Source organism: Canis aureus, chromosome 16 (genome assembly GCF_053574225.1).
Source record: "Canis aureus isolate CA01 chromosome 16, VMU_Caureus_v.1.0, whole genome shotgun sequence".
Classification (NCBI taxonomy): Eukaryota; Metazoa; Chordata; class Mammalia; order Carnivora; family Canidae; genus Canis; species Canis aureus.
The window spans coordinates 23,356,926-23,383,496 of record NC_135626.1 but is presented as its reverse complement, the minus strand read 5'-3'; the positions used below and the strand labels follow the sequence as shown (position 1 = coordinate 23,383,496).

Here is a 26,571-nt window from a genome sequence, read left to right as displayed (position 1 = left end):
CCATTCTCCTCCTGGGCACACAGATGATCTATATTTTCTGTACTTCCATCATTAAATTGGAGCAGGTGACTTCATTCTGGACATGGAGTTTAACTGAAAGTCATTTATATCATTTCCAGGACTGGTACTTAAAATCTCCCTGTTCTCTTCTGTCTCTCCTTTGTAGCAAACTTGGTGGTTTGGGGTTGAAACTGGAGGAATCACAGATAGAAGCCTTAGTCCCTGAAAAGGTGCATGCACAGCCCTCCCCAATACACACACATACCCTCGTCCCACTGCTCTCACACATTGGACTGTGACATGAGCAAGAAATAAACCTTCATGTAATTAATCCCGAGATTTAGGGGTTGTTTATCATAGCGATTAGCAATATACAGACTAATGTAGATAGGAACTTAATAATTTCTTGGAAAATAAAGGGATTTCTTATAAGGCTCCTAGCAACAACTTAGTAGATAGGCTAAGTCTCCAGAAAAACAAAGTAAACACCATTCCCTTCCAACTCATATTCTCCCCGGAAACATTTTATTTCATTAGATTCTTCCTAATGGCAATTGTTACTTGATTTGAAGAGTTTAAATAGTATTGTTATTGATAACAAATATAGAATATGTCTAACAAATTGCTATCTTGGCACCGCAGCATGTTTCCTGTGAGATATACATGCTTAGACCAGCTCATTTATTCATGCTTCTTCTAAAATACGTGTATTACTTAGCCATTAGAAACAATGAATACCTAGCATTTGCTTTGGAGGATATTATGCTGAGTGAAGTAAGTCAATCAAAGAAGGACAATCATTATATGGTTTTATTCATATGGGGATTATAAAAAAATAGTGAAAAAAATAGTGAAAGGGATTATAGGGGAAAGGAGAGAAAATGATGGGAAAAATCAGAGAATGACAAAACATGAGAGATTCCTAACACTGGGAAACAAACAGGGGTAGTGGAAGGGGAGGCGGGCGGGGGGAAATGGGGTGACTGGGTGACAGGCACTGAGGGGGGCACTTGACGGGATGAGCACCGGGTGTTATACTCTATGTTGGCAAATTGAACTCCAATAAAAAAAATTCCAAAAAAAAAAAAAAAAAAGACAATCTATGGAATGGGAGAAAATAATTTGCAAATGACATATCTTATATAAAATCTATAAGGAACTTATCAAACTCAATGCCCAAAAAAACAAATAATCCAGTTAAAAAATGGGCAGAAGACATGAATAGATATTTTTCCAATGAAGACAATCAAATGGCTACCAGACACATGGAAAAATGCTCAATTAACTTCTCATCAGGGAAAAGGAAATCAAAGCTATGATGAGATATCACTTAATGCCTGGCAGATGGCTAAAATTAACAACACAAGGAACAAGTGTTGGCAAGGATGTGGAGAAAGGGGAGCCCTCCTGCACTGTTGGTGGGAATGCAAATTTGTGCGACCACTGTGGAAAACAGGATAGCAGTTCCACAAAAAGTTAAAAATAGAACTACCCTATGACCTATCAATCATTCTACTAGGTTTTTACCTAAGAATGTAAAAATACAAATTCAAAGAGGTAGATGTACCCCTATGTTTACAGCAGCATTGTCTGCAATAGCCAAATGATGGAAACAGCCCAAGTGTCCATCAATCGATGAATGAATAAAGAAGGTATGGTGTAGGTGGCAGGCAAGATGACGGAAGAGTAAGGTCCCCAAGTCACCTGTCCCCATCAACTTACCTAGGTAACTTTCAAATCATCCTAAAAACCAATGAATTCGGTCTGAGATTTAAAGAGAGAACAGCTGGAATGCTATAGTGAAAAGAGTTTGCAATTTTATCAAGGTAGGAACACGGGGTGGGGGGGGGATAAAGAAATGAAAAAGCATCCAAGGGGGAGGGGCCCCAGCGAGGAGCCGGGCTAAGGCTGCGTGGCGAGTGCCCCCAGGACAGGAAAGCCCAGTCCCGGAGAAGCAGGAGCTTTACCAATCTTCCTGGAGCTGGCAGGGAGCTCGGGCAGGATCCCAGGAGGGGGAGGGATGCCCTCGGGCTCCCAGGGGCACTAACAGAAGACTTGCGCCCGGGGGAGGGGGGGCGCGGGGGATGGGAGAGCACGCCACGCACCTTGGCGGAGCTCCCTAAAGGGCTGCAGCACGGGCCCCACGGGGCCCGGGAGCAGCTCAGGTGGCGGCTCAGATGGCGGCTCCGTGCAGAGGGGGCTACACCGCCCAGGGCTGTGATTCCAGCGGTGCAGGCGCCGGGGGACACAGAACAGCAAGGACGCTCCTGCCGCCGGGCAGCCCAGAGCTGTGCAGATGGGCGGCCCCTGCCCCTGGAGCATCCAGGCCCCTGCGGACTGAGAGCTGCAGTAGTTACTGCGGGAGCTGACTCCAGAGCTGGAGAGCCGGCTGCCGCCACTGTTGTTGCTCCTCCTGGTGTCACCTTGTACCTGGGACTGAGCCAGGGGCCTCACAGGATAAACCGCTCCCACTGAGCCGTGCACCTGGCAGGGGGCTGGGCAGCTCCCCCAGGTGCACACACCTGAGAATCAGCACAGCAGGCCCCTCCCCCCAGAAGACCATCTAGAAGGACAGGGGAAAAGCAAGTTATTGACCAAGCAGCACTGGAAAGTTCCAGGGGAAGTCGAGGGATTTACAGTATATAGAATCAGAGGATACTCCCCCTTTTTTGTTTTCTGTTTCCCCCTCCCCCCTTTTTTCCTTTTTTTTTTTTTTTTCCTCTCTTTTTCTCCTTTTTCCAGTACAACTTGTTTTTGGCCACTCTGCACTGAGCAAAATGACTAGAAGGAAAAATTCACCACAAAAGAAAGAATCAGAAACAGTCCTCTCTCCCACAGAGTTACAAAATTTGGATTACAATTCAATGTCAGAAAGCCAATTCAGAAGCACAATTATAAAGCTACTGGTGGCTCTAGAAAAAAGCGTAAAGGATTCAAGAGACTTCATGACTGCAGAATTTAGATCTAATCAGGCCGAAATTAAAAATCAATTAAATGAGATGCAATTCAAACTGGACGTCCTGGGCAGCCCCAGTGGCGCAGCGGTTTGGCGCTGCCTGCAGCCCGGGGTGTGATCCTGGAGACCCGGGATCGAGTCCCACATCGGGCTTCCTGCATGGAGTCTGCTTCTCCCTCTGCCTGTGTCTCTGGCTCTCTCTCACTCTCTCTGAATGAATAAATAAATAAATCTTAAAAAAAAAAAACTGGTGGTCCTAACGGCGAGGGTTAACGAGGTAGAAGAATGAGTGAGTGACATAGAAGACAAGTTGATGACAAAGAAGAAGAAAAAGAGAAAAATAATTAAAAGATCATGAGGATAGGTTAAGGGAAATAAATGACAGCCTCAGAAGGAAAAATCTACATTTAATTGGGGTTCCTGAGGGCGCCGAAAGGGACAGAAGTCCAGAAACTGTATTTGAACAAATCATAGATGAGAACTTCCCTAACTTGGGAAGGGAAACAGGCATTTAGATCCAGAAGATAGAGAGATTCCCCCCTAAAATCAATAAAAACCGCTCAATACCTCAACATTCAATAGTGAAACTTGCAAATTCCAAAGATAAAGAGAAGATCCTTAAAGCAGCAAGAGACAAGAAATCCATAACCTTTATGGGGAGAAGTACTAGAATAACAGCAGACCTCTCCACAGAGACCTGGCAGGCCAGAAAGGGCTGCCAAGATATATTCAGGGTCCTAAATGAGAAGAACATGCAGCCAAGAACTTTATCCAGCAAGGCTCTCATTCAGACTAGAAGGAGAGATAAAGAGCTTCCAAGGTAGGCAGAAACTGAAAGAATATGTGACCACCAAACCAGCTCTGCAAAAAAATATTAAGGGGGACCTGTAAAAGAAAGAGGAAGTCCAAGGAAACAATCCACAAAAACAGGAACTGAATAGGTATCATGATGACACTAAATTCATATCTTTCAATAGTAACTCTGAACGTGAATGGGCTTAATGACCCCATCAAGAGGTGCAAGGTTTCAGACTGGATTAAAAAAGCAAGACCCATCTATTTGCTGTTTACAAGAGACTCATTTTAGATATAAGGACACCTAGAGCCTTAAAATAAAAGGTTGGAGAACCATTTACCATCCAAATGGTCCTCAAAAGAAAGCAGGGGTAGCCATCCTTTTATCAGATAAATTAAAGTTTATCCCAAAGACTGTAGTAAGAGATGAAGAGGGACCTTATATCATACTTAAAGGATCTATCCAACAAGAGGACCTAACAATCATGAATATTTATGCCCCAAATGTGGGAGCCGCCAAGTATATCAATCAATTAATAACCAAAGTTAAGACATACTTAGATAATAATATACTTATACTTGGTGTTTTGAATATAGTGCTTTCTACAATCGACAGGTCTTCTAAGCACAACATCTCCAAAGAAACAAGAGCTTTAAATGATATACTGGACCAGATGGATTTAACAGATATTTACAGAACTTTACATCCAAACGCAACTGAATACACATTCTTCTCAAGTACACATGGAACTTTCTCCAGAATATACACCCACATACCAGGTCACAAATCAGGTCTTAACCTATACCAAAAGATTGGTTTTGTCCCCTGCATATTTTCAGACCATAATGCTTTGAAACTAGAACTAAATCACAAGAAGTAGTTTGGAAGGATTTAAAACACATGGAGGTTAAGGACCATCCTGCTAAAAGATGAAAGGGTCAACCAGAAAATTAGGGAAGAATTAAAAAGATTCATGGAAACTAATGAGAATGAAGATACACCGTTCAAAATCTTTGGGATACGGCAAAAGCAGTCCTGAGGGGGAAGTACATCGCAGTACAAAGCATCCATCCAAAAACAGGAAAGAAAAATATGAAAGCTAACCTTGCACCTAAAGGAGATGGAGAAAAAACAGCAAATAGATCCTACACCCAGCAGAAGAAGAGAATTAATAAAGATTCGAGCAGAACTCAATGAAATAGAGACCAGAAGAACTGTGGAACAGATTAACAAAACCGGGAGTTGGTTCTTTGAAAGAATTAATAAGATAGATAAACCATTAGCCAGCCTTATTAAAAAGAAGAGAGAAAAGACTCAAATTAATAAAATCATGAATGAGAAAGGAAAGATCACCACCAATACCAAGGAAATACAAATGATTTTAAAAACTTATTATGAGAAGCTATATGCCAATAAATTAGGCAATCTAGAAGAAATGGACACATTTCCGGAAAACCACAAACTACCAAAACTGGAACAAGAAGAAACAGAAAGCCTGAACCAGGGAGGAAATTGAAGCAGTCATCAAAAACCTCCCAAGACACAAAAGTCCAGGGCCAGATGGCTTCCCAGGGGAATTCTATCAAACGTTTAAAGAAGAAACCATACCTATTCTACTAAAGCTGTTCGGAAAGATAGAAAGAGATGGAATACTTCCAAACTCGTTCTATGAGGCCAGCATCACTTTAATTCCAAAACCAGACAAAGATCCAACCTAAAAGGAGAATTATAGACCAATATCCCTGATGAACACAGATGCAAAAATTCTCAACAAGATACTAGCCAATAGGATCCAACAATACATTAAGAAGATTATTCACCATGACTAAGTGGAATTTATCCCCGGGATGCAAGGCTGGTTCAACACTCATAATGTTGATCTATCAATGTGATAGATCATATCAACCAGAGAAAACACAAGAACCATAGGATCCTCTCAATAGATGTAGAGAAAGCATTTGACAAAATACAGCATCCATTCCTGATCAAAACTCTTCAGAGTATAGGGATAGAGCATTTTAAAAGCCATCTATGAAAAGCCCACAGCAAATATCATTCTCAGTGGGGAAACCCTGGGAGCCTTTCCCCTAAGATCAGCAACACGACAGGGATGTCCACTCTCACCATTGCTATTCAAATAGTACTAGAAGTCCTAGCCTCAGCAATCAGGCAACAAAAAGAAATAAAGGCATTCAAATTGGCAAAGAAGAAGTAAAACTCTCCCTCTTTGCAGATGACGTGATACTGTACATAGAAAACCCAAAAGACTCCACCCCAAGATCGCTAGAACTCATACAGCAATTCGGCAGTGTGGCAGGATACAAAATCAATGCCCAGAAATCAGTGGCATGTCGATACACTAACAATGAGACTGAAGAAAGAGAAATTAAGGAGTGAAATCCATTTACAATTGCACCCAAAAGCATAAGATACTTAGGAATAAACCTAACCAAAGAAGTAAAGAATCTATACCCTAAACACTACAGAACATTTCTGAAAGAAATTGGGGAAGACACAAAGAGATGGAAAAATATTCCATGCTCATGGATTGGAAGAATTAATATTGTGAAAATGTCAATGCTACCCAGGGCAATTTACACATTTAACGCAATCCCTATCAAAATACTATGGACTTTCTTCAGAGAGTTGGAACAAATCAACTTAAGATTTGTGTGGAATCAGAAAAGACCCCAAATAGCCAGGGGAATATTAAAAAAGAAAACCATAGCTGGGGGCATCACAATGCCAGATTTCAGGTTGTGCTACAAAGCTGTGGTCATCAAGACAATGTGGTACTGGCACAAAAACAGACACATAGATCACTGGAACAGAATAGAGAATCTGGACCCTCAACTTTATGGTCAACTAATGTTCGACAAAGCAGGAAAAACTACCCACTGGAAAAAAGACAGGCTCTTCAATAAATGGTGCTGGGAAAATTGGACAGCCACATGCAGAAGAATGAAACTAGACCATTCTCTTACACCATACACAAAGATAAACTCAAAATGGATGAAAGATCTAAATGTGAGACAAGAATCCATCAGAATCCTAGAGGAGAACACAGGCAACACCCTTTTTGAACTTGGCCACAGCAACTTCTGGCAAGATACATCCATGAAGGCAAGAGAAACAAAAGCAAAAATGAATTATTGGGACTTCATCAAGATAAGAAGCTTCTGCACAGCAAAAGAAACAGTCAACAAAACTAAAATACAACCTACAGAATGGGAGAAGATATTTGCAAATGACCTATCAGATAAAGCGCTAGTATCCATGATCTATAAAGAACTTATTAAGCTCAATAGCAAAGAAACAAACAATCCAATCATGAAATGGGCAAAACACATGAACAGAAATCTCACAGAGGAAGACATAGACATGGCCAACAAGCACATGAGAAAATGCTCTGCATCACTGGCCATCAGGGAAATACAAATCAAAACCACAATGAGATACCACCTCACACCAGTGAGAATGGTGAAAATTAACAAGACAGGAAACAACAAATGTTGGAGAGGATGTGGAGAAAGGGGAACCCTCTTGCACTGTTGGTGGGAATGTGAACTGGTGCAGCCACTCTGGAAAACTGTGTGGAGGTTCCTCAAAGAGTTAAAAATAGAACTGCCCTACGACCCAGAAATTGCACTGTTGGGGATTTACCCCAAAGACACAGATGCAGTGAAACACTGGAACACCTGCACCCCAATGTTTCTAGCAGCAATGTCCACAATAGCCAAACTGAGAAGGAGCCTCAATGTCCATCGAAAGATGAATGGATAAAGATGTGGTCTATATATACAATGGAATATTACTCAGCCATTAGAAACGACAAATACCCACCATTTGCTTCGAGGTGGAGGGACCTGGAGGGTATTATGCTGGGTGAAATAAGTCAATTGGAAAAGGACAAACATTATATGGTCTCATTCATTTGTGGAATATAAAAATTAGTGAAAGGGAATAAAGGGAAAGGAGAGAAAATGAGTGAAAATATCAGTGAGGGTGACAAAACATGAGAGACACCTAACTCTGGGAAATGAACAAGGGGTAGTGGAAGGGGAAGTGGGTGGGGGGTTGGGGTGACTGGGTGACGGGCACTGAGGGGGGCACTTGGCGGGATGAGCACTGGGTGTTATTCTATATGTTGGCAAATTGAACTCCAATAAAAAAAATTTTTAAACAAGGTATGGTGTATATACATAATGGAATATTTATTCAGCCACAAAAAAGGGAATGAAATCTTGTCATCTGCAGCAACATGGACGGAGTTAGAGGGTATAATGCTAAGCAAAATAAGTCAGTCAAAGACAAATAGCATATAATTTGACTCATATGTGGAATTTAAGAAACAAACAAATGAACAAAAAAGGGAAGAAAAGAGAAGCCAAGAAACAGATTCTTAACTGTAGAGAACAAACAGATGGTCACCAGAGGGGAGGAGGGTAGGGGATGGGTGAAACAGGTGATGAGCACCGGGTCATGTATGGAAGTGATGAATTACTAAATCTACATTTGAAACTAATGTTGCATTGTGTGTTAACTAACTGGAATTTAAATAAAAACTTAAAAAATAAAATAAAATAACACGTGTTTATAAATCACCTACTACATGCTAGGCTCTCTGTGAATGGGCAAAGATAAATAACAGATGCTCCCTGCCCTGATGAATCCAGTCAAGGAAAAAAGATGTAAACAGCCTTCTAACCACAATGGCAAGCAAAATGGGCCAAGGGCCCCCAAGAAGAAGATGGTAAAGGCTACTGGACTGAGTCTGCAGAGGCAGATCTGTTCTGCACCCCAATCATCCTGCAAATATGAGCAAGTCCCTGGCCCTTCCTGAGCCCCAATTCCTCCTCAGTAAATGGCCAGTTCAGACTACTTTAAGGATAGCAATACATAGCCTGTGTGGTGCACCATAACAGCAACCATATGTGAGTCACAGCACTCCTTCTGAAGTGTGTGGACATGGCCCCAGAATGGTCTCCAACACACAACTCTGGTCTACCTCTAATTGGTGAAGCCTCCTAGCCATCCCTGAACAAGTCATTTTCTAGGTAGCCACCAAGCTTCTCTGTAACAAAAGTCAGAAACCAAGAGAAGGTCCCAGAGCGATCCACCTGAGCTCAGTAAGGGCTCAGGCTAAAGGCTTTGCAGAAAAGCCACACTAGGCAGGACACTTTCAGGGATAGCTTAGTGGAGGGTCCCATGTTTCTCCATGAGATAGCAGTTCCCAAGTCCCACAGACTTGGGAACCAGACTGCCTAGGTTTGAACCCTGATTCTACTTATCAACTGTCAAAGTTATTTATGCTCTCTGTGCCTGATTTAAAGATAAAATATTTGGGACAGTGGCTAGTGTGTATAGCCATTATGTAATGAGCATCATGGCACTTCACCCCTGGGTATGGTGAGAGGCTGGTGATAAGCAGAACCTCCAGCTCCCAGGCTTAAATATTTAAGTGAGGAATTCCTAGCTTAGATTAGTAAGACTGGGCATGGGGAGCTCCAGTTCTCATCCTGTAATGATGAGAAACCAAATCCCCTCTTATCTCCAGACAAACAGATCCTGAACCTCCCCCACATGGCCTTGTTCCAGAGCTAGAACTGGAATTGGGCATAGGCCACATCTCAGCCTTGAGATCTTGCGCTAAGTGCACAACTGCACCCACAGGCCCTGTTCTATGGTCTACACCAAAGGAAGGGCTTATGTCAAAGGAGTTAAATTTATTCCCACTGGGGATAGAAGCCAATTTCCTCTGAAATCTTGGCTCTCCAGGCTTCCCTCGCTCCACCCTCAACAAACATGCAGGATATGAAATTGCTGAGGCATTACTATTCCTTACTTCCCTTTGTAATCTTAGTTTCCTTATTTTAAGAAAATATTTTGCCTTGATGATCATTTCTCAATACCTCCTCAGCCCAGGAGCCTCAGAAGCCCCTACGAGGCCAGCTCTCCATCTACAGCAGCTCCCCACCAGGAGGATAAAGCTCTCCCTCATCAGGAGGATGAAAGTCTCTGTGGCTACTATCTCCCTCTTCCTCCTCATCATCATCACCTGCACCCTGGAGTCCAAAACTGAATTATCCTCACGTGAGTGCAACACCTTATTTTCCTTCCAACCTAGCCCCTGTGGAGAAAGAAGCAGGAGTAAGCCTGCTGGGGATACAAGAAGGAGGGGCTCTAGAAGGAGATCTGGGGTCTTCTGAAACTGGTTTTGTCCTCTCCCTCTTAGACAGTCCCCCTTACCTCCAAGACCATGGAGTGAGGACTGACTCTTCACTCCCTCAGTTCATCTCTCTCTGCTATTAAGAGCGGCCCACCCTACTTGGGGGATATTATCCCCAGGGAGAGAGAGGAGCAATTTGGGGGGACCCTCAAAGCCATTTGTCTGCTTGCCTCCCGAAATTAGGGCCATCTGCTTCCAGAGTCAACCCCACCCCATAAGTACAGCCTTGCTTAGGTGTGGGCTGAGGGGAACCACAACAATGGGTATCCCACCTCAGCTACCTTATTTCTTAGGATGAGCTGCCTTTACACACAACCAAAACTATGCCTCACCCTTCAATTTTACCTCATCTCCTTTCCAGAAATGGGGTGGAGGGGGGGGAGGAGACAGAGAAGGTTATTGAAATAAAGCTGGTCTAACCTTAATGGGAATCTTTGACTTACCTGAGAGGGTGTTTGGAGCTCAGAGGAATAGGGTAGGGGTGGTCTCAGTGGATCACTTACTCCATTCTTTGGAGAGTGGGGATGCTACTTGGAATGGTACTAGGTAAAAGACCAGGCCTTTCCCTTCCCACCCAAGCATGGCAACCATGGAGGCCACTGCCAGGACACTCCTGGTTCTGTCCAGGTTGGCCATAAACCTTGCACACCTCCATCACTCCACTCCAGGACCGTGGTGCCTGCTTGTTTCTCCAGAGCCCTCAGTTGGAAACACCCTTCCTAATATCTCCATAAGTCAAGCTTGACTGAATGTGTGATTTCCACTGTTATTACCCTCTTGCACCTCCTATAAGAACCATGAAATTTCAGAATCAGAAAATAACTGGAAAGTTCAGTGATGTTTGATATTTTTTAGACCATGGAATCCTTCTTCAAGCGAAATCTCACTCAGAAACCTAATGTCTAAAACAGCTAGACAGACCAAAGGGGATATATCCCTAAAACTCTACTCCCAAATGCATCAGTACCTCTGAAATAGACCCCAATCCCCCACCGTTACTACCAAGGTTCCTAGGAAACTCAGCATAAAAATGACCAATCCAGCCCAACAGCCTCATTGACAGATGAGGACACTAACAGGGGAATAAAATTTCCATGGGCACAAAACTAGCAAAGGCGAGGGGAGGTTGGGATCTGGTGTCCAGACTCCTGGTCCTTGAGCCTTGGTGTCCGCTTCCTTCCTTCTTTGCAGGACAGGGGTTCAATGGGGACACAGGCAGAACAGGCAGGTTGGGAGTGGCTGGGTCTGCCACTCCCAACTGGCATATGTCCCTGTCCGCCCCCCCTGGGATTTCTTCCAAATATTCCTCCTCAGTGGAACATCTGTGCAAGCCTGTCCCACAGGGGTGGTGTCTATTCATTGAGAAGGTTTGGGTTTCACTAATCTTTAATCCAGAGTTGAAGATCATCAGCAAGTCTTTCTGGGAGAAGTTGAAGAACAGTTGCTGATGCAGGAGGAGGGAAAGAGGTGCCAAATAACTGAGTCTCTGCACAATACTATCTCAGGATTGAGGCCACCTCTTCTTCCATCCTACTTCCACCTCTGCAGTGCAGAAACAGCCAGCAGGTATGACCTTTAACAAAGAGTCCAGTCTCAGCTTCCTCCCTTTCTCTTTAGGAGGACCTTACCATCCAGCTGAGTGCTGCTTCAGGTACATTACCCGAGCAATCCCACGTCACCGGATCACAGATTATTTTGAGACCAGCAGCCAGTGCTCCAGGGCAGGAATTATGTAGGTGGCACCCACATACCATACTGGGGGACAAGGAGCCCTCAAGGCCTGGGGGGGTGGTAGGGAGGACCCAGAATGGGGACTCCACAGAGCACCTCTCGTTGCAACAGGTGGCAGAGGGGCATCCTGGGGGCGTTCTGGCCTGGCTGAGCCTGCCGGGAGCCAGGAGGAAGCTGACCCCATGAATGGAGAATTATCAGTGGAGGGGAAGAGAAATAAGGAGGGCACTTCCAGGGGTGGGGGCGGGGGCATAGAGACTAGGTGGGTTCAGGGGATCTGGGGAGCTGGAGAGCATTTGTAAGAGAGGAGACTGGTCTTGAGCTGCCTCTAGCAAAGGAAGGAGAAATAGCCTGGGTGGATGAGGAACTGGCTTGGGAGGGCTGACGGGTCTCTCTTCCTGGCTGCTGGATGTCTCAGTTGGTAACCCTTCTCCCTTTTGTCCCACAGCTTCATCACCAAAAATGGCCATTCCATATGTGCCAACCCCAGTGATGACTGGGTCCAGGACTACATCAAGGACTTGAGGAGAAATGAGTGACCCAGATGTAGTGGAGGAGGGAGCAGCCAGCCATCTTAAAGGGAAGAGGCCACAGCTCCCCTCTTAGCTGCAGCCCTCAGCCCCAGTCGCCTCTTGGGAGCTGCCTTGCCTTGAATTAAAGACCTTGAATTTCATGCCCTCCCTGCCTATGCTCATTTCTACAGAATCTACTCATTGGCGCCCAGCCGGGGTGGTACCCTTGGCATCAGCCTTCGCTCCACAGAAGTGTGGTCAGCTGCAGGTGCAAAGAACAGATCAGGCCTGTGATGGGAGTGGTGGGAACCTGTGGCCACATTTACACTATCATCATCGTGATAACAGATACCATTGTCAGCGCTTTCTACTTTCCAAGCAGTCTGCTAAGTAGTCTGCTAAGCAGCCTATGTGCATTATCTTATATGAGCTACACAAGTGTAACACTAAGAGTTATCACCTGATTTTGCAGGTTAATTTTCATAAAGCCTTCTTCATAGCAGCCAAACTTCAAAGTCCTTTGTTCTGTGCTGCTCCCAAGGCCTTTGTTTCCAGCCATCTGGGATTAAGAATGATTTGTGGACATATTTTATCCAACCTTTCCCTATGCTTATATACATCAGGTTGTACTATATTGTTATACTCATTTTTGTATCCTCCACAAGGCCTAACAGAAAACCTGGCCTCTACCGGGTGATCAGGAAATGGATGGATGGATGGATGGATGGATGGATGGATGGATGGATGGAATTAGGCAGGAATCAAGAGGAGGCTATGCTCCATGAATAACACCTAGCTGCTCCCAAAGGCTCCCAAACCCATCTTCAGGATTCAAGGAAGAGCTCTGCGTCCTCAGAGTAAGAACATCCCCAGTGTAGGCACTGTGGCTATCCTTCCCAGTCCACCAGCCTTCCAAGACCAGGGCCAAGAGGAGGCTTGTATGCTAAACGTATAACCAGGCTTCTTCAGACCTCCTTGCCTCCATAAACAGCAGCCAAGGGAGTACCCCACATACATACCCTTCCTACCCTCATAAAAAGCCATAGCTTCACCAGCACTAACTGCCTTGAACCCAGCAGGACTAAATGCATTATATAACTTTTCTCTATTTATAAGCAGCCATGCCAAACAGCAAGCCCCATCAGGATCTCCACCTGCCCTCGCCTCCCTCTACTCTCATTTACTGAAACACTTCCCTCTGTGCCTCTAAAGTTCACAGTCCATCGATGGCAAAACTCCCCGTATCTTCCATCTATTCTCTGAGCTTTGCCTTCAACGGGTTCCTCAGGCAGTCTGGAGAGAGAAGATACTGAGGGACAGGTCAGCCCTAGTCAAGGCTGGGCACAGAAGCCGGAACTCTGGGACACAGAAGCAAGTTGTCAGGTGCATGAGGGTGGAGCACCCTCTGCTGGACATAATTGGCACAGTGGCAGTTTGGATAAACCCATATCACAGGTACACAGGAGGAATGGCCAAATAGACCTTAAACTGGTTTGGAGTCCAAGGTCCAAACAGATTTTAAAAAAACAAACAAACAAACAAAAAAAAAGCCAAACACCTCAGCAATAAATGAGGACCCAAGGATCGGCACATTGTTTTTCTCGTTGTATTAGTAACATAATCTGTGAGAGGAAAAATGTGAGCTCAGTCGTGTCCTTAGACTGGGGGTGGGGGGGGGGGGACACCCTTTTCAGAGGCCTAAACCCTACCCCTTGCCCCAGACTGTGCACTCTCTAATCCTGCCTTATGTTCACCCTCCCAAAGACCGATCACCTTGGGCACTGGGAGAGAGGTTCCACCCGCCCTCCTCCCCCAAGATAGAGATGGTGGCAGGTAAGATGGTGAAATCATATGGATCCAGTTTTCAGAACTGCCTGCCTCCTACCTGTGTGACCTAGGAGAATGTCTTTAACCTCTCTGAGTCTCAGTAGCCTCATTTATAAAACAGTAATAATCTCTGCCTCACTACTGCGAGGATTAAGTAAAATAGGGCATATACAAGGTAGACAACACAGCACACACACACACCGCATGTTCCCTTTCTCTACTCTCCTTCTCCTGAACTTAAATACTTATTAATCAGCTGTACCAGGCCCCGCCCACCCTTTCAGCAAACACTGAGGGAGGCACCTCCTCTCTCCCCCACTGGCTCTGAAATGCTCAGAGTCCAGAGAGCTGTGAAGTCAGAGTGGATGACCAGCCTTGCCTGGAAGCTGAAGGGCCCCCCTGAGAGAATGAAGTTCTCCATGACTGCCTTCTTGCTCCTCATCTTCATCCTCATCCTCACCACTCCTGCTTTGCATGGCCAGTCAAGTGAGTCCACCTGTCCCTGTAGGGCAGGAATGAGGAAGGGGTACAGGGCAGCTAGCAGCCAGGTGATGCCAAGAGCCCTGTCAAGTCTCAGTCATCAGCCACAGGGCCTCTCCCCTCCAGCAGCACACCTGCTGTCCTCAAACTCTCCCCTTTGCAAGCAGAGCTGGGCTGGGGTCCAGATCCCTTCTGGGATCATCAGGCAGTTCCAGGAAGCTGGGTCAAGGACACGTGAGGAGTCTCAAGGATGAAGAACAGGAATAGTCACTGGTTAGGAGGAGCTAAGAAAGTAACAGAAGAGACAATAATAAACGTGAGCAATGAAAGGAGAGCAAGACAGGTGGAGGAGAAGAGCTGCAGTTGCTCTGGGAGAGCAAGATAAACGACATTGGGGAGGCAGCTAGACCCAGGAGTGGGGACTCTGAACATAGACACCCCTTCCTTGTAGTGTCTGGCACAGATCGTTGGAACTATCATGGCAGCCAAAAGAAGGCCCAATGGGATGCCCAGGTGTGCAGTGTGAGGATTTCATGGGCTCTATCCCCATTCCTCAGCCTGGATCTAAGCAAAGTCTATAGAAAAGAGGAAAGGGATTGAAAGATTTTGGAGACACAGGACACCTGGGACCTGTGGAGAACGAGATTTTGCCCATTCCCTATCTTTGCCTCGACCACCATTTATGAAAAGGACCACATACCCATCTCCAAGTGCTCTAGCCCTTCTTTTCTCTCTAAGGCTACCCCAGGCAAGTGGTCTGGCAAGACTCTGCTTGTATAAAGTCTCAGGGGAGCAAGGGTCGCACCCAAAACATAATCTGGCCACACGCTCTCAAGATGCCCCTGAACTTTGTAAACTTGGCTGACTACCAAGGTCATGGGTATCACTGTGTACAGAGCTGCATCTGGTGGGTGGCAGGAGGTAACAATGCCCTTAGGGAAGGTCAAACATACCACTGCAATGGGCTCAGTCTTCAAAAAAGACAAAATGGCCCACCCAAAGCATGATTCAGCCAAATGGTACTCTTAAGATATTCCAATCTTGGCCACCAGCTGGAAGCAAGGGGTCAGACTGCAAAGGGTTTGCACTCTGCAATTTTGGAGACTGGGGGAGGTCTCTGCCTGCCCTCTTGTGTGATATCCCCAACTCCCCAACTGATAAGTAATCAGGGGAGCTCAAGGAAAACACAGTGCTAAGAACCAATTGAGGCCAGCATTCTGTCAACATCAAAGAGGGAGGGAATGTGGCATTTCCAGGCAAGAAGAATGATCATTACTACCATCTGCTCTTAATTACAACAAGCACCGACTGAGCCGTTCTATGTGCCAGGCTCTGTATTAAGGGCTTTACAGCATTTTCTCAACTAACCCTCACTATGATCCTAGGACATAAGCATCTTTTTATTCCCATTTCATAAATGAGGAAACCTAGAGAAATTTTTAAAATTTGCCCATTATTCAAATCATTTAGTCAAGATTCCTATTCAAGATGTCTGACCTGAATCCTAAATTAAAACACTTTTCTTTCTGCCTAAATTCTCTGGCTCATTGCTCACTCACCCACCTCCCTGACCTCAGCCCCTCTAATGCCTCTAGGATAGAGTCCACACTTCCCCCTCACAACTCAGAAGGTATGCTTGTCCTCCCCACCCTCTCCAATTTCATTTCCTTTTTTTAAAGATTATTTATTGATTTGATAGAGCACAAACCTGGGGGGCAGGGAGCAGAGGGAAGAGAAGCAGACTACCTACTGAACAGGGAACCCAACGATGTGGGGTACAATCCCAGGACCCTGGGATCACAACCTGGGCTGAAGGCAGACACTTAACTGACTGAGCCATCCAGATACCCTAATTTCATCTTTCTTACCTCCTTCTTACATTGCATTCCAGCCATCTGCAACCACTCAGCACTTCTCACACACACACAGCTTCTCCCGCCTTCAGGCCTTCATACCTTTCTTTCTTCTAGACCCTACAACCCCTTTGTCTTAATCCTGCTCAGCCTTCAAGAATCAAGTCATGCACAGTGTGCTAGAGGACTTCTTCCCCAGCCACCCAGGCTGGGTTAGCTGTCCCTAATTCTGTTTCCAAAGCACATTGTGCCAAATCCTATTCTATCCCAGGCCACATTCTACTGTCATATTTATCTTTTCACTTTCCCTTTTCACCCTGACTAGACTGGGGGATACTCAAGAGTAGGAACTATGTCTTCCTCAGTTTTTGCTCCCTTAGAGCTTGGCACGTAACAGGGGCCCAATACATGTTTACCAAACCAAACCCTGGTTCGCCAGAAAATGTAAAAAACCGAGTCATTTGCATTTGATGAAACTCAGTTCAGAGGCTGGAGATTCTACATGTACATCCTCCCCCATTTTTCTCACTTTCTCCATTACCCATCAGTCCCTGCTAACAGATGGCTTTGCCATCAGAGGCGTGGAATGCAATAAATGGGAGATAAAGGTAGGCAATTATGGGCTCCCTCTATGCCTACTTGACTCAGTTTTCAATGTGATTCCCTCAGAAATTCCTGAATCGCTTAACAACTCTCCCACCTGCTGCCTGAGGCATCATGAGAAAGTTTTGCCAAAGAAACTGGTGGCGGGATACAGAAAGGCCCTCAACTGCTACCTGCCGGCAATCATGTAAGCATTCCCTGCAGATGCTTCTGTGGAAGGGGAAGGGGAACCTAGAGCGGGAATGAGGTGCATAGAACTAAGTGTCTCCATGACAGAAGAAGGGGAGTCATGATCAAGGACTTGGGCTTTGAATCTCATAGGGCAAGCCTGGGTTTAATTCTTGATTCTGCCACTTAGAGTTGTGTGGCCCAATAAATGGCAGCGATAATGAAACCCACGCCTGAGTGTCTTGGCTGAGCGGGAAACAGGCTAAAACAGGGATGATGAGGTCTAGAACCCAGACAGGGAGGCCTTCTGAGGGAATTCAGGTCAGAGAGGCCCAGGGAGGCAGTAATGAGCTGAGCCCCATGCAAGCTAGGAATGGGGGAGTGCAGACTGGACGCCTACCCCACTCCATGACCGCTGATAGTCTAACTCTGCCTCCACAGCTTTGTCACCAAAAAGAACCGAGACATCTGCTCCAACCCTCAAGACAAATGGGTCCAAGAGTACATCAAGGATCCCAAAATACCTTTGCTGCCTCCCAGAAACATGGCCAGGGCTAAAAGCATTAGGTCATAGGAAGGCCACACCACAGCTCTCCATGACCATCAGGCCTTGGTGGGAGTCCACATCCGGGAAAGAAAGGTGCAGCCCAAACGAACTAAGGGTGGTGGAAGGGGAGGTGGGCGGGGGGTGGGGGTGACTGGGTGATGGGCACTGAGGTGGGCACTTGACGGGATGAGCACTGGGTGTTATTCTATATGTTGGCAAATTGAACACCAATAAAAATAAATTTATAAAAAATAAAAAAAAATTTTAAAAAGAAAAATCCTTTAATTTAAAAGAAAAAAGAGGAAGGAAGGAAGGAAGGAAGGAAGGAAGGAAGGAAGAAAGAAAGAAAGAAAGAAAGAAAGAAAGAAAGAAAGAAAGAAAGAAAGAAAGAAAGAAAGAAAGAAAGAAAGAAAGAAAGAAAGAAAGGAAGGTACAGCCCTGTGAAAATGCAGGTGGCCGTGTGGTCAGAATGACAGTGGCAATCAGAGAAGCTAGCCAGTGATTCAAAAAGTAATTAAAAACATTTCAAACATGTTCTGTCTCTGGAGGAAATGCCACAGTTAAGGGAGAAGGGGATAAATACGTTCTTAATACACAGAAAAACATATTTCACATCCTTCTCGCTCTGCTTTCAGCCTCACCTCTCACCCACACACCAGCCATCCTAGATAATTATGTTCGGCTTCCAACCAGCCAGAACATCTCTGGCCTCTGACTCATTAAAATCCCCACGGAACTCTTGACTTTTCCTGTCCATCCTTATCCCTTTACTAGATCTCTTCTTCTTTTAAAACATAGGGTTTACTTTTCTTTTTTCTTTTTTTTTAAGCAGGCCAAAGTGGGCATATTCACATGCTAATAGTTTTTGTCCTTGTTGTAGAGGTTTTGCTAGATCCCCCCCATATGTGGTCTTCCCCCAGCAGTGCCGACACAAAAGAGAAGTAGGGACCTCTGTTCCCACGCTGAGCTACTGACATGTCTTACACAGCATAATGTCTCTAGACTTTTTTTTTTAAGATTTTATTTATTTATTCATGAGAGACACAGAGAGAGAGAGAGAGGCAGAGACACAGGCAGAGGGACAAGCAGGTTCCATGCAGGGAGCCTGATGTGGGACTGGATCCTGGGACTCTGGGATCACGCCCTGGGCTGAAAGTGGTGCTAAATCACTGAGCCACCGGGGCTGCCCCATGTCTCTAGACTTTACTCATGTTGCAGCATACACACTTCAGGCTTCATTCCCTTGAGGCTGAATAACAATTCATCCTGTATATATGCCACATTTTGTTTACCCATTCATGCTTTGGTGGACTTCTCAGTATCCATACCCCTTTCCTTTACATTAGCCAGAGTTAGTGGATCTTGGTTTCTGTTACTTGTGCTAAAAGCACTTTAACTTGGTCAGTGGCCCATTAACCACCAGCCAGGGTCTCAGAGGCAGGTAAGGATCTGAGGCTCTGGCCCACATGCTTCCTGCCCGTTGTCCCTCCCCAGGGGGCCAGTGCTGCTTACTTGAGAACTTCCTGGACTGGGAGTTCCTGCTCCTTGATCCAGGAGTTCCTCTCCACCGTTCTTGCTATCAGAGCTGAGGCGTTACAGATAAATATGATCAAACTTCTCCCTCTAGTAGCTCACAGCCTAGGGATGATAGAATCACTAACAAATACAATGTAGTCAGACCAGGACCTTTGCTTGCAGAAGCCAGAATGGACATGGATGGGTGGCAGGGCTTAGATTGACACAGGAGTCAAAATAAGTTCAGCATGTACACCCAGAGCAATAGGAAGTTTCAAAGTCCTGAGCCAGCACCAGGGTCAAAATCAGCGGACCAGAGTTCAAAAGCCTAGAGGACAGGATGGAGCTGAAAACAAGGAAGCACAAGCCAGGGCCAGGATCCTAACAGGCTAGAAAGGAAATATTGTTGTTATTTCTCACTCATTCACTCTCTCTCTCTCTCTCTCTCTCTCTTTTGGTCCATCAGATTTCAGAGGTAAGAGGTCAGTCTGAAAACCTAAATGAAAGTCTATATACAATGTCAATTCCCATCCTAGCACATAACATAAAGCTTACCAGAAACTCCTAATGGTTCAGAACTGCAAGTACTTTCCTCAAGTGCAACAATTGTTTTTAAAGAGGACTATTTCTAAGCTTTTCAAGGTAGATAGATGCCTAGCTTTAAACACACACACACACACACGACCCCCTCTCCTTGGGGACACACTGGGATCTGCCAGTCCTGATCATCATAAAGCAAAGACCTCACCCATGTAAACCTACACCCAGCCAGCTCACATGACTATGTCCTTGTGGGACATAGGTGATTGACTTGGGGAGGGTGGAAAATAAGCCCTAGAATAGTGGGTCTCCATGCAGCTATCTTTTTTTTTTTTTAAGATTTTATTTATTTATTCATGAGAGACACAAAGAGAGAGAGAGAGAGTCAGAGACACAGGCAGAGGGAGAAGCAGGCTCCATGCAGGGTGCCCAAAGCGGGACCAGATCCCGGGTCCCCAGGATCACACCCTGGGCCGAAGGTGGCACTAAACCGCAGAGCCACTCGGGCTGCCCCCATGCAGCTATCCTTTGATGCTGGCCAAGATGATTTTGAGGAAGCAATGGGCAGATGCAAGGAGGAACACTGAATCTCTCTAGAGCCTCGTGATTACCAGCGATGGCCTTTTCTTCTTTGAGCCAAGTTTCCTCATCTGCAAAATGGAGCTGACCCCTTACAGGGCTATTGTGACAATCCCCAACCACAGGGTCTGGAACAAGTAGTAGAATAAAATGGAAAATGTGGTTATTCTCTTAGAAGCTAGAGCAAGAATCTCTTTCATGGAGGAAACAACCTCTGTTAAGAAAATATGTCAGTAGCCCCAGTTAAGGCAGGAAAGTCACCCAGGACAGGACTACAGACTGGGGCAAAGACTTCAGGAGAAGGTGTGAGCCAGGAGGAGGAACTGTTCTGCCTTTGAGAGTCACAGAGGAGTGGGGAGAGTGGTCAGGGGAACAGCTGGAGCCAGTGCAGTGAACAGTGGGACCTTCCTCCTCCCTGGAACCCTAAAGAGTCCCATCAATTATGTAGACCCAAATACTTGATGTGAGTGGTTTAGGAGATAACTCCCCATTGAAATTAGCATAGATGGGAGATGGGGCCAGTGGCCCCAGAACAAGGAATTAGAGATTGAGAAATGTGAAGTAAGTCTTTGGAAGGTCACAGAAGACTTGCAGAAACTTTGGATTGCCCTAGACAGTAGAACTGGGGGAGGTAAAAGACTCCCAAGCAGTTCTCAAGATCCAGGGATATGCCCAGGGTGGCTACTTCAGTCTAGGTGGTGAGGAAAGACCTCACCCAAGGAGGTGAAGTGTACCCCAACAGCTCAATGACAGCTGCATGAGGAATAAAACTTTCCAGGCACAGGGCACAGCTGGTACAAAGTGCTGGGCAGGAACTAGCTTGTGTACAGGAGCAGTGTGGCTGGAGCATATGGCCAGGAGAGCAGGGTGAGGAGCCAGAAGGTAAGAGGAGGTCAGGGTACTTTGTAAGCCAGAGTAAGGAGTGTGAGATTTATGTCAGGGGAGGTGGGAAGCCATTAGGGATTGTTTTAAGCAGCCAAATAGCATCATCTGATCCACTTGTTTAAAGGAATCCATGTCTGCACTAGCTGCTGTGCAGACATGGATTCCTGGAGATGAGGGAGGGAGAAGGGAGACGAGGTAGTGGTGGAGGTAGAAGAGATTAGGGAACTACTTGGGGGACAGAATTGAAAAGAAATACTGAGAAAGATTTGGGCTTGAGTAACCAGGTGGATGCTGGCACAAGTTCTAGAAAGGGGGAAATCTAGGGGGAAAGTAAGTTAGGGAGTGGAATCAGGATAGGGACAGGACACTTTTGAGATGCTTGTTAGGTATCCATGTGGCCATAATGGTCAGGGAGTTGGCTGTGTGGCTCTGGCATGCCAGAGAATGGTCAAGCTGGAGATGTAAAGCCACAGGATCAAGTGAGGCAGGCAGGAAGGTGATGAGCAATGGACTCTGGGGCACTTTTAGAGGTAGAATAGAGCAGGAGTTGCACATAGATAGGAGAGAGAAGTAGCCAGTAAGATAGCAGGACATCTAGAACAGCATGGTGATCTGCTGGCCAAGACAAAAAAATAATTTACAAAAGAGGGAGGAGTCGAAAGACGAATGGATAAAGAAGATGTGGTCTATATATACAATGGAATATTACTCAGCCATTAGAAACAATGAATACCACCATTTGCTTTGACGTGGATGGAACTGGAGGGTATTATGCTGAGTGAAGTAAATCAATCAGAGAAGGACAATCATTATATGGTTTCACTCATACAGGGAATATAAAAAATAGTGAAAGGGATTATAGGGGAAAGGAAAGAAAATGAGTGGGAAATATCAGAGAGGGTGACAAAACATGAGAGACTAATAACTCTGGGAAACGAACAAGGGGAGGCGGATGGGGGGATGGAGTGACTGGGTGACGGGCACTGAGGGGGGGCACTTGATGGGATGAGCACTGGGTGTTATACTCTATGGTGGCAAATCGAACTTTAATAAAAATATATATATATTATTTTAAAAACTACATTACAGAACTATAGTAAAAAATAATAATAATAAAGAGGGAAGAGTCAAGCAGCTAAGAAGTAAAAGAGAAATAGAGAAACAGCCATCAGATTTGACGCATGAATGTCTGGTGACCTGGAGGAGCATGGAAAGAAGCCTAACCAAGGGTGGTGAAAGAATGGGGCTATAGAAGTGGGGGTCAGGACGCGACATAGGTAGCTCTTCCTACAGCCATTTTATGAAGGGAACAGAATTTAGGGTTGGAGCCAGAGAGGTATGGACACAATGGAGGACTTTTTTAAAATGTGAGCATGTCTGTGTGCTGATGTGCCAAGTATTCAGCCTCTCTGAGCTTCAGTTTCCTATGCTGTAAAACAGAGACCAAAACACCTACAATTGCAGGTTATTAGGAGAATCACACCAGTTAACATACACAAAGTGTCCAGTCCCATGCCTAGTTCATCACAGAGTCAGCGCTTATGGCTCCCATGCCAGAGAAAGAATGCTTGTACCGAGCAGGTTATTCCTGGAAAATGAAAGAGGACGGCTTTCAGTTCCCACATTGCTGGTGAAAAAGGAACCACGCTGTGAATGGCAGGATCAAGAAGCTGTTTATGACTACAGTTGCTTTTACCCTAAGCACACACTCAGAACTTCCCTCTCTCCCCTACCCCTTGTGCTCTTCCCAGAAAGGAGCCTTCCCCTCCTGACTCTGTAGCTAGGGGCTTCTCATCTGAACCACAGAACACAGATGATGTGAGGGACTATTTTCTCAATTCTCCCAAGGATGATACGTAAGTAGCATTATGCTAGATGCAAAGGAGAGAACTTAATCCTTCATATCCAATGCATGTCTTTGAACTTACTTTAAAAAGGCTGCCTTGGAGGCAGGGACCACCACTCTAAATTTATGCTTTGCACCTAGTAGGTGTCACTGAATGTCTATTCATGAAGTTCACACAAAGGCCTTGGGCTGGCTGGGCAGAAGGTGTGTTCAGAAGTCAATGTGATGAGCCCTTTTGGCTGTGAGTCAGAGTGTCATGTCAGGAAGCACCACCATGGAGATGGCATTTTAAACTAGATCCTGGAGGGTGAGGGTTTGCAGCCACTGCAAAGCAGTTCTAGTCTGATGTGATCTTAGGAAAATTAGTGGGCAGTGCCACCCAGTGGTTAAGAACTACAATGACTAGGGATGCCTGGGTGGCTCAGTGGTTGAGCACCGGCCTTTGGCTCAGGGTGTGATACCAGAGTCCCGGAATCAAGTCCCACATCTGGCTTCCTGTATGGAGCCTGCTTCTCCCTCTGCGTAGGTGTCTGCCTCTCTCTCTCTCTCTACTCATGAATAAATAAATAAAATCTTAAAAAAAAAAAACTACAATGACGAGACTCTAATTCCTTAAAGGGCTCATGCACATGGTTCTGTCTAAGAAGCAAGAATTGGGCACTTGAATGAGGAAGCTTGTACATTATGCATAAACCCAGCTGCTGAGAAACCACAAATGTTGGAGAGGATGCGGAGAAAAGGGAACACTCTTACACTGTTGGTGGGAATGTGAACTGGTGCAGCCACTCTGGAAAAGTGTGTGGAGGTTCCTCAAAGAGTTAAAAATAGACCTGCCCTACAACCCAGCAATTGCACTGTTGGGGATTTACCCCAAAGATACAGATGCAATGAAACGCTGGGACACCTGCACCCCAATGCTTATAGCAGCAATGTCCACGATAGCCAAACTGTGGAAGGAGCCTCAATGTCCATCGAAAGATGAATGGATAAAGAAGATGTGGTTTATGTATACAATGGAATATTACTCAGCCATTAGAAACGACAAATACCCACCATTTGCTTCAACGTGGATGGAACTGGAGGGTATTATGCTGAGTGAAGTAAGTCAATCAGAGAAGGACAAACATTATATGTTCTCATTCATTTGGGGAATATAAATAATAGTGAAAGGGAATATAAGGGAAGGGAGAAGAAATGTGTGGGAAATATCAGAAAGGGAGACAGAACATAAAGACTCCTAACTCTGGGAAACGAACTAGGGGTGGTGGAAGGGGAGGAGGGTGGGGGGTGGGGGTGAATGGGTGACGGGCACTGAGGGGGGCACTTGATGGGATGAGCACTGGGTGTTATTCTCTATGTTGGTAAATTGAACACCAATAAAAAATAAATTTATTATAAAAAGAAACAGCTGCTGAGATGGGTACTCCTCGTACCCACATACCATTTTCTAAAAGCCACTAAGAAAAATTTTAACTTTTTAAACTTGTCATCTGAGGTTCTGCTTCCAGCCTAGAGAACTGCACACCAAACATATCTAATAAACTGATCTTTCTACAAACAAAAGCTATAAACTCCAAGCAAAATGTTTAAAATACAATTGAGAGCACAAGAGACTGTACAAAAGCAGGCAGATTTTGGAGGGCATCAGAAATCAAGTCAGCAATAGGCATGGAATGAGTTCCTAATTTTTGTGGTTTGGGTTTGAGGTTCAGGGGTAGCTGCTCATCTTGAAAACCTTTTCAGGAAAACCAAAGGACCAAGCCATTGACCACTTCAGGCAAGGCTCAAATAGCAAAGATCGTACAATTTGTCAGGTGAGCTTTTACACAGAATTTGGAAGCCACCCATGGTTACCTTTACCTCATCATAATACTAAAATCTCTGCTCAAGGAGGAGCACGAGCCTCATTTACATAACATGCAATATATGTAGAGGCAGGTTTCCTCAAGGTACATGTGAGGCCTTATACCCACCTCTAAATACAATATCTAAATGTTTGTCCTAACCCTAAATTAAAGGAACCCATTCACCCTCGCTGGAAGAGTTACAGCTTTGGAAGTTATCCCTCAGCAGACATGGAACAAACCACTTTTCCTTTATATATACAGAAAGGTTAACTCAGAGAAAAGGCTGAGTTGAGCTGACAAGGCTGAGTCAGTTGCTCAGGCAAATAGTTAGCTAGGTTACAGAGTAATCATGGAATCTGGGCTACAGGAGGATTGCATGGAAGAACAAGGGATGGCATCAATGAACCTCTGATCATGATAAGGAGCCCTCCCACCCACCCCTCACCAGGGTCGTATCAACTTGTCATGTACCAGTCATCCATCTCTTGGGACTTCAACCCAGGGCCCAAGCATTCTGTTTTGAAATCCAGAATTTGAAAAGGCAGAATTTGAAATGCAGAGCAAGTTTAGGAAGCTAATACATTTACTCTGTTCATTCACACCATCCTGAGAGAAGAAAGTTTTGAAAAATAGAGGAGAGTAATTATGGATTGTGGGGGTATTGCCTGGAGAGGTCAGGCTTGAATTGGGCACTTGAATGAGGAGGCCTGGAAGCAGAAAGTCTTGGAGAGGAGAGGCATCCATACCCACCACAATCCAGTTCTTATCTCAGCCTCTGCAGACAAACTCCTCCCTCCCCAGTATCACCTTGGAGACATCAGCAGAGTGTGTCCCACTAGTAACTAGGGTCCAGAAATAGTGGTCTGCTGCTCTAAGATCCTCAGAAGCTCCTAATGCCCCCAGAAGACCATCCAGTCTGTCAAGTACCCTCTGGCTAGGGCTTCCTAGGGACAGGGACCTCCTATTCTCCAGTCCAGCAGCAAGGGCTTCCTTCCCCAACTAGTCCAGCCAGCTGTTTCCAAGGGATTCCTGCTTACCTTGCTTTGAACTGAGCTAAGAACCAAGATGACTCTTATCTTTGGGCATCCTTGACTCCAACTCTAGGTCCACAGCCCCCTGGGAGATCTGACTAAATGTGATGCAATCCCAATACTACATACAGCACTGGTATGGGTCCAGAGCCCCTCTCAAAACTCGTCTGTTCCTTTGACCTGCTCTCTCGCTCCAACCTCCCTGACCAATCAGGAGTTCCACACAAACTCAGCAGCAAGACTCACTTTGCTGGAGCTCCTTCCCGGTAAACCTGCCCCTTGTTAGATAGCCCTGGGAAAGAAGGCAGGGCCAGTGCTTACTTAGAAGGAGGAAGACATAATGGAGAGCCAGGTAGAGAAAAAAACCCTGCTTCTTTTACCCCCAGCAGAACAGGCAGAGGAGCAGAGGGCAGGGCTCGGGTCAAACAAGCAGATAGCAATGTGTCATAAAGATCTCTCTTTAGCAAAGAGATTGGAAGGAAACTTGAAATCAGAGAAGCCTGCATTCAGTTTTAGTAATTGTGATGTATCTCGTACAGTGGAATGTTATACAGCAATTGAAAAGAGCAAGCTACCAGTAAACACAATGAGTGAATTTCATAGACATGATTTGAAGCAAAAGCCCA

At 45.4% G+C, this 26,571-nt stretch overlaps 2 protein-coding genes across 2 annotated transcripts; both read left to right on the top strand.

The window, feature by feature from the left end:
• The first annotated feature begins 9,621 nt into the window (after positions 1–9,621).
• LOC144286142 (C-C motif chemokine 14-like) lies at positions 9,622–12,385 on the top strand. The gene is made up of 3 exons (XM_077852221.1): positions 9,622–9,845; positions 11,599–11,713; positions 12,161–12,385. The coding sequence occupies exons 1-3, from the start codon at positions 9,647–9,649 to the stop codon at positions 12,249–12,251; spliced, it is 405 nt and encodes a 134-aa protein (XP_077708347.1). The 5' UTR covers positions 9,622–9,646; the 3' UTR covers positions 12,252–12,385.
• Positions 12,386–14,367: 1,982 nt separating this feature from the next.
• On the top strand, positions 14,368–17,846 carry CCL16 (C-C motif chemokine ligand 16). Its single transcript, XM_077852220.1, has 3 exons — positions 14,368–14,537; positions 17,054–17,174; positions 17,597–17,846. The coding sequence occupies exons 1-3, from the start codon at positions 14,381–14,383 to the stop codon at positions 17,727–17,729; spliced, it is 411 nt and encodes a 136-aa protein (XP_077708346.1). The 5' UTR covers positions 14,368–14,380; the 3' UTR covers positions 17,730–17,846.
• Positions 17,847–26,571: the final 8,725 nt, after the last annotated feature.

What these genes read in the sequence shown, in the direction of transcription:
- LOC144286142 (XM_077852221.1), top strand. Translation starts at nt 9,647, where the DNA reads ATGATCATTTCTCAATACCTCCTCAGCCCAGGAGCCTCAGAAGCCCCT. An exon ending in CAAAACTGAATTATCCTCAC is followed by an intron (nt 9,846 to 11,598) that starts GTGAGTGCAACA and finishes CTTTCTCTTTAG; the next exon opens with GAGGACCTTACCATCCAGCT. An exon ending in TGCTCCAGGGCAGGAATTAT is followed by an intron (nt 11,714 to 12,160) that starts GTAGGTGGCACC and finishes TTTGTCCCACAG; the next exon opens with CTTCATCACCAAAAATGGCC.
- CCL16 (XM_077852220.1), top strand. Translation starts at nt 14,381, where the DNA reads ATGCTCAGAGTCCAGAGAGCTGTGAAGTCAGAGTGGATGACCAGCCTT. An exon ending in TGCTTTGCATGGCCAGTCAA is followed by an intron (nt 14,538 to 17,053) that starts GTGAGTCCACCT and finishes TGATTCCCTCAG; the next exon opens with AAATTCCTGAATCGCTTAAC. An exon ending in TGCTACCTGCCGGCAATCAT is followed by an intron (nt 17,175 to 17,596) that starts GTAAGCATTCCC and finishes CTGCCTCCACAG; the next exon opens with CTTTGTCACCAAAAAGAACC.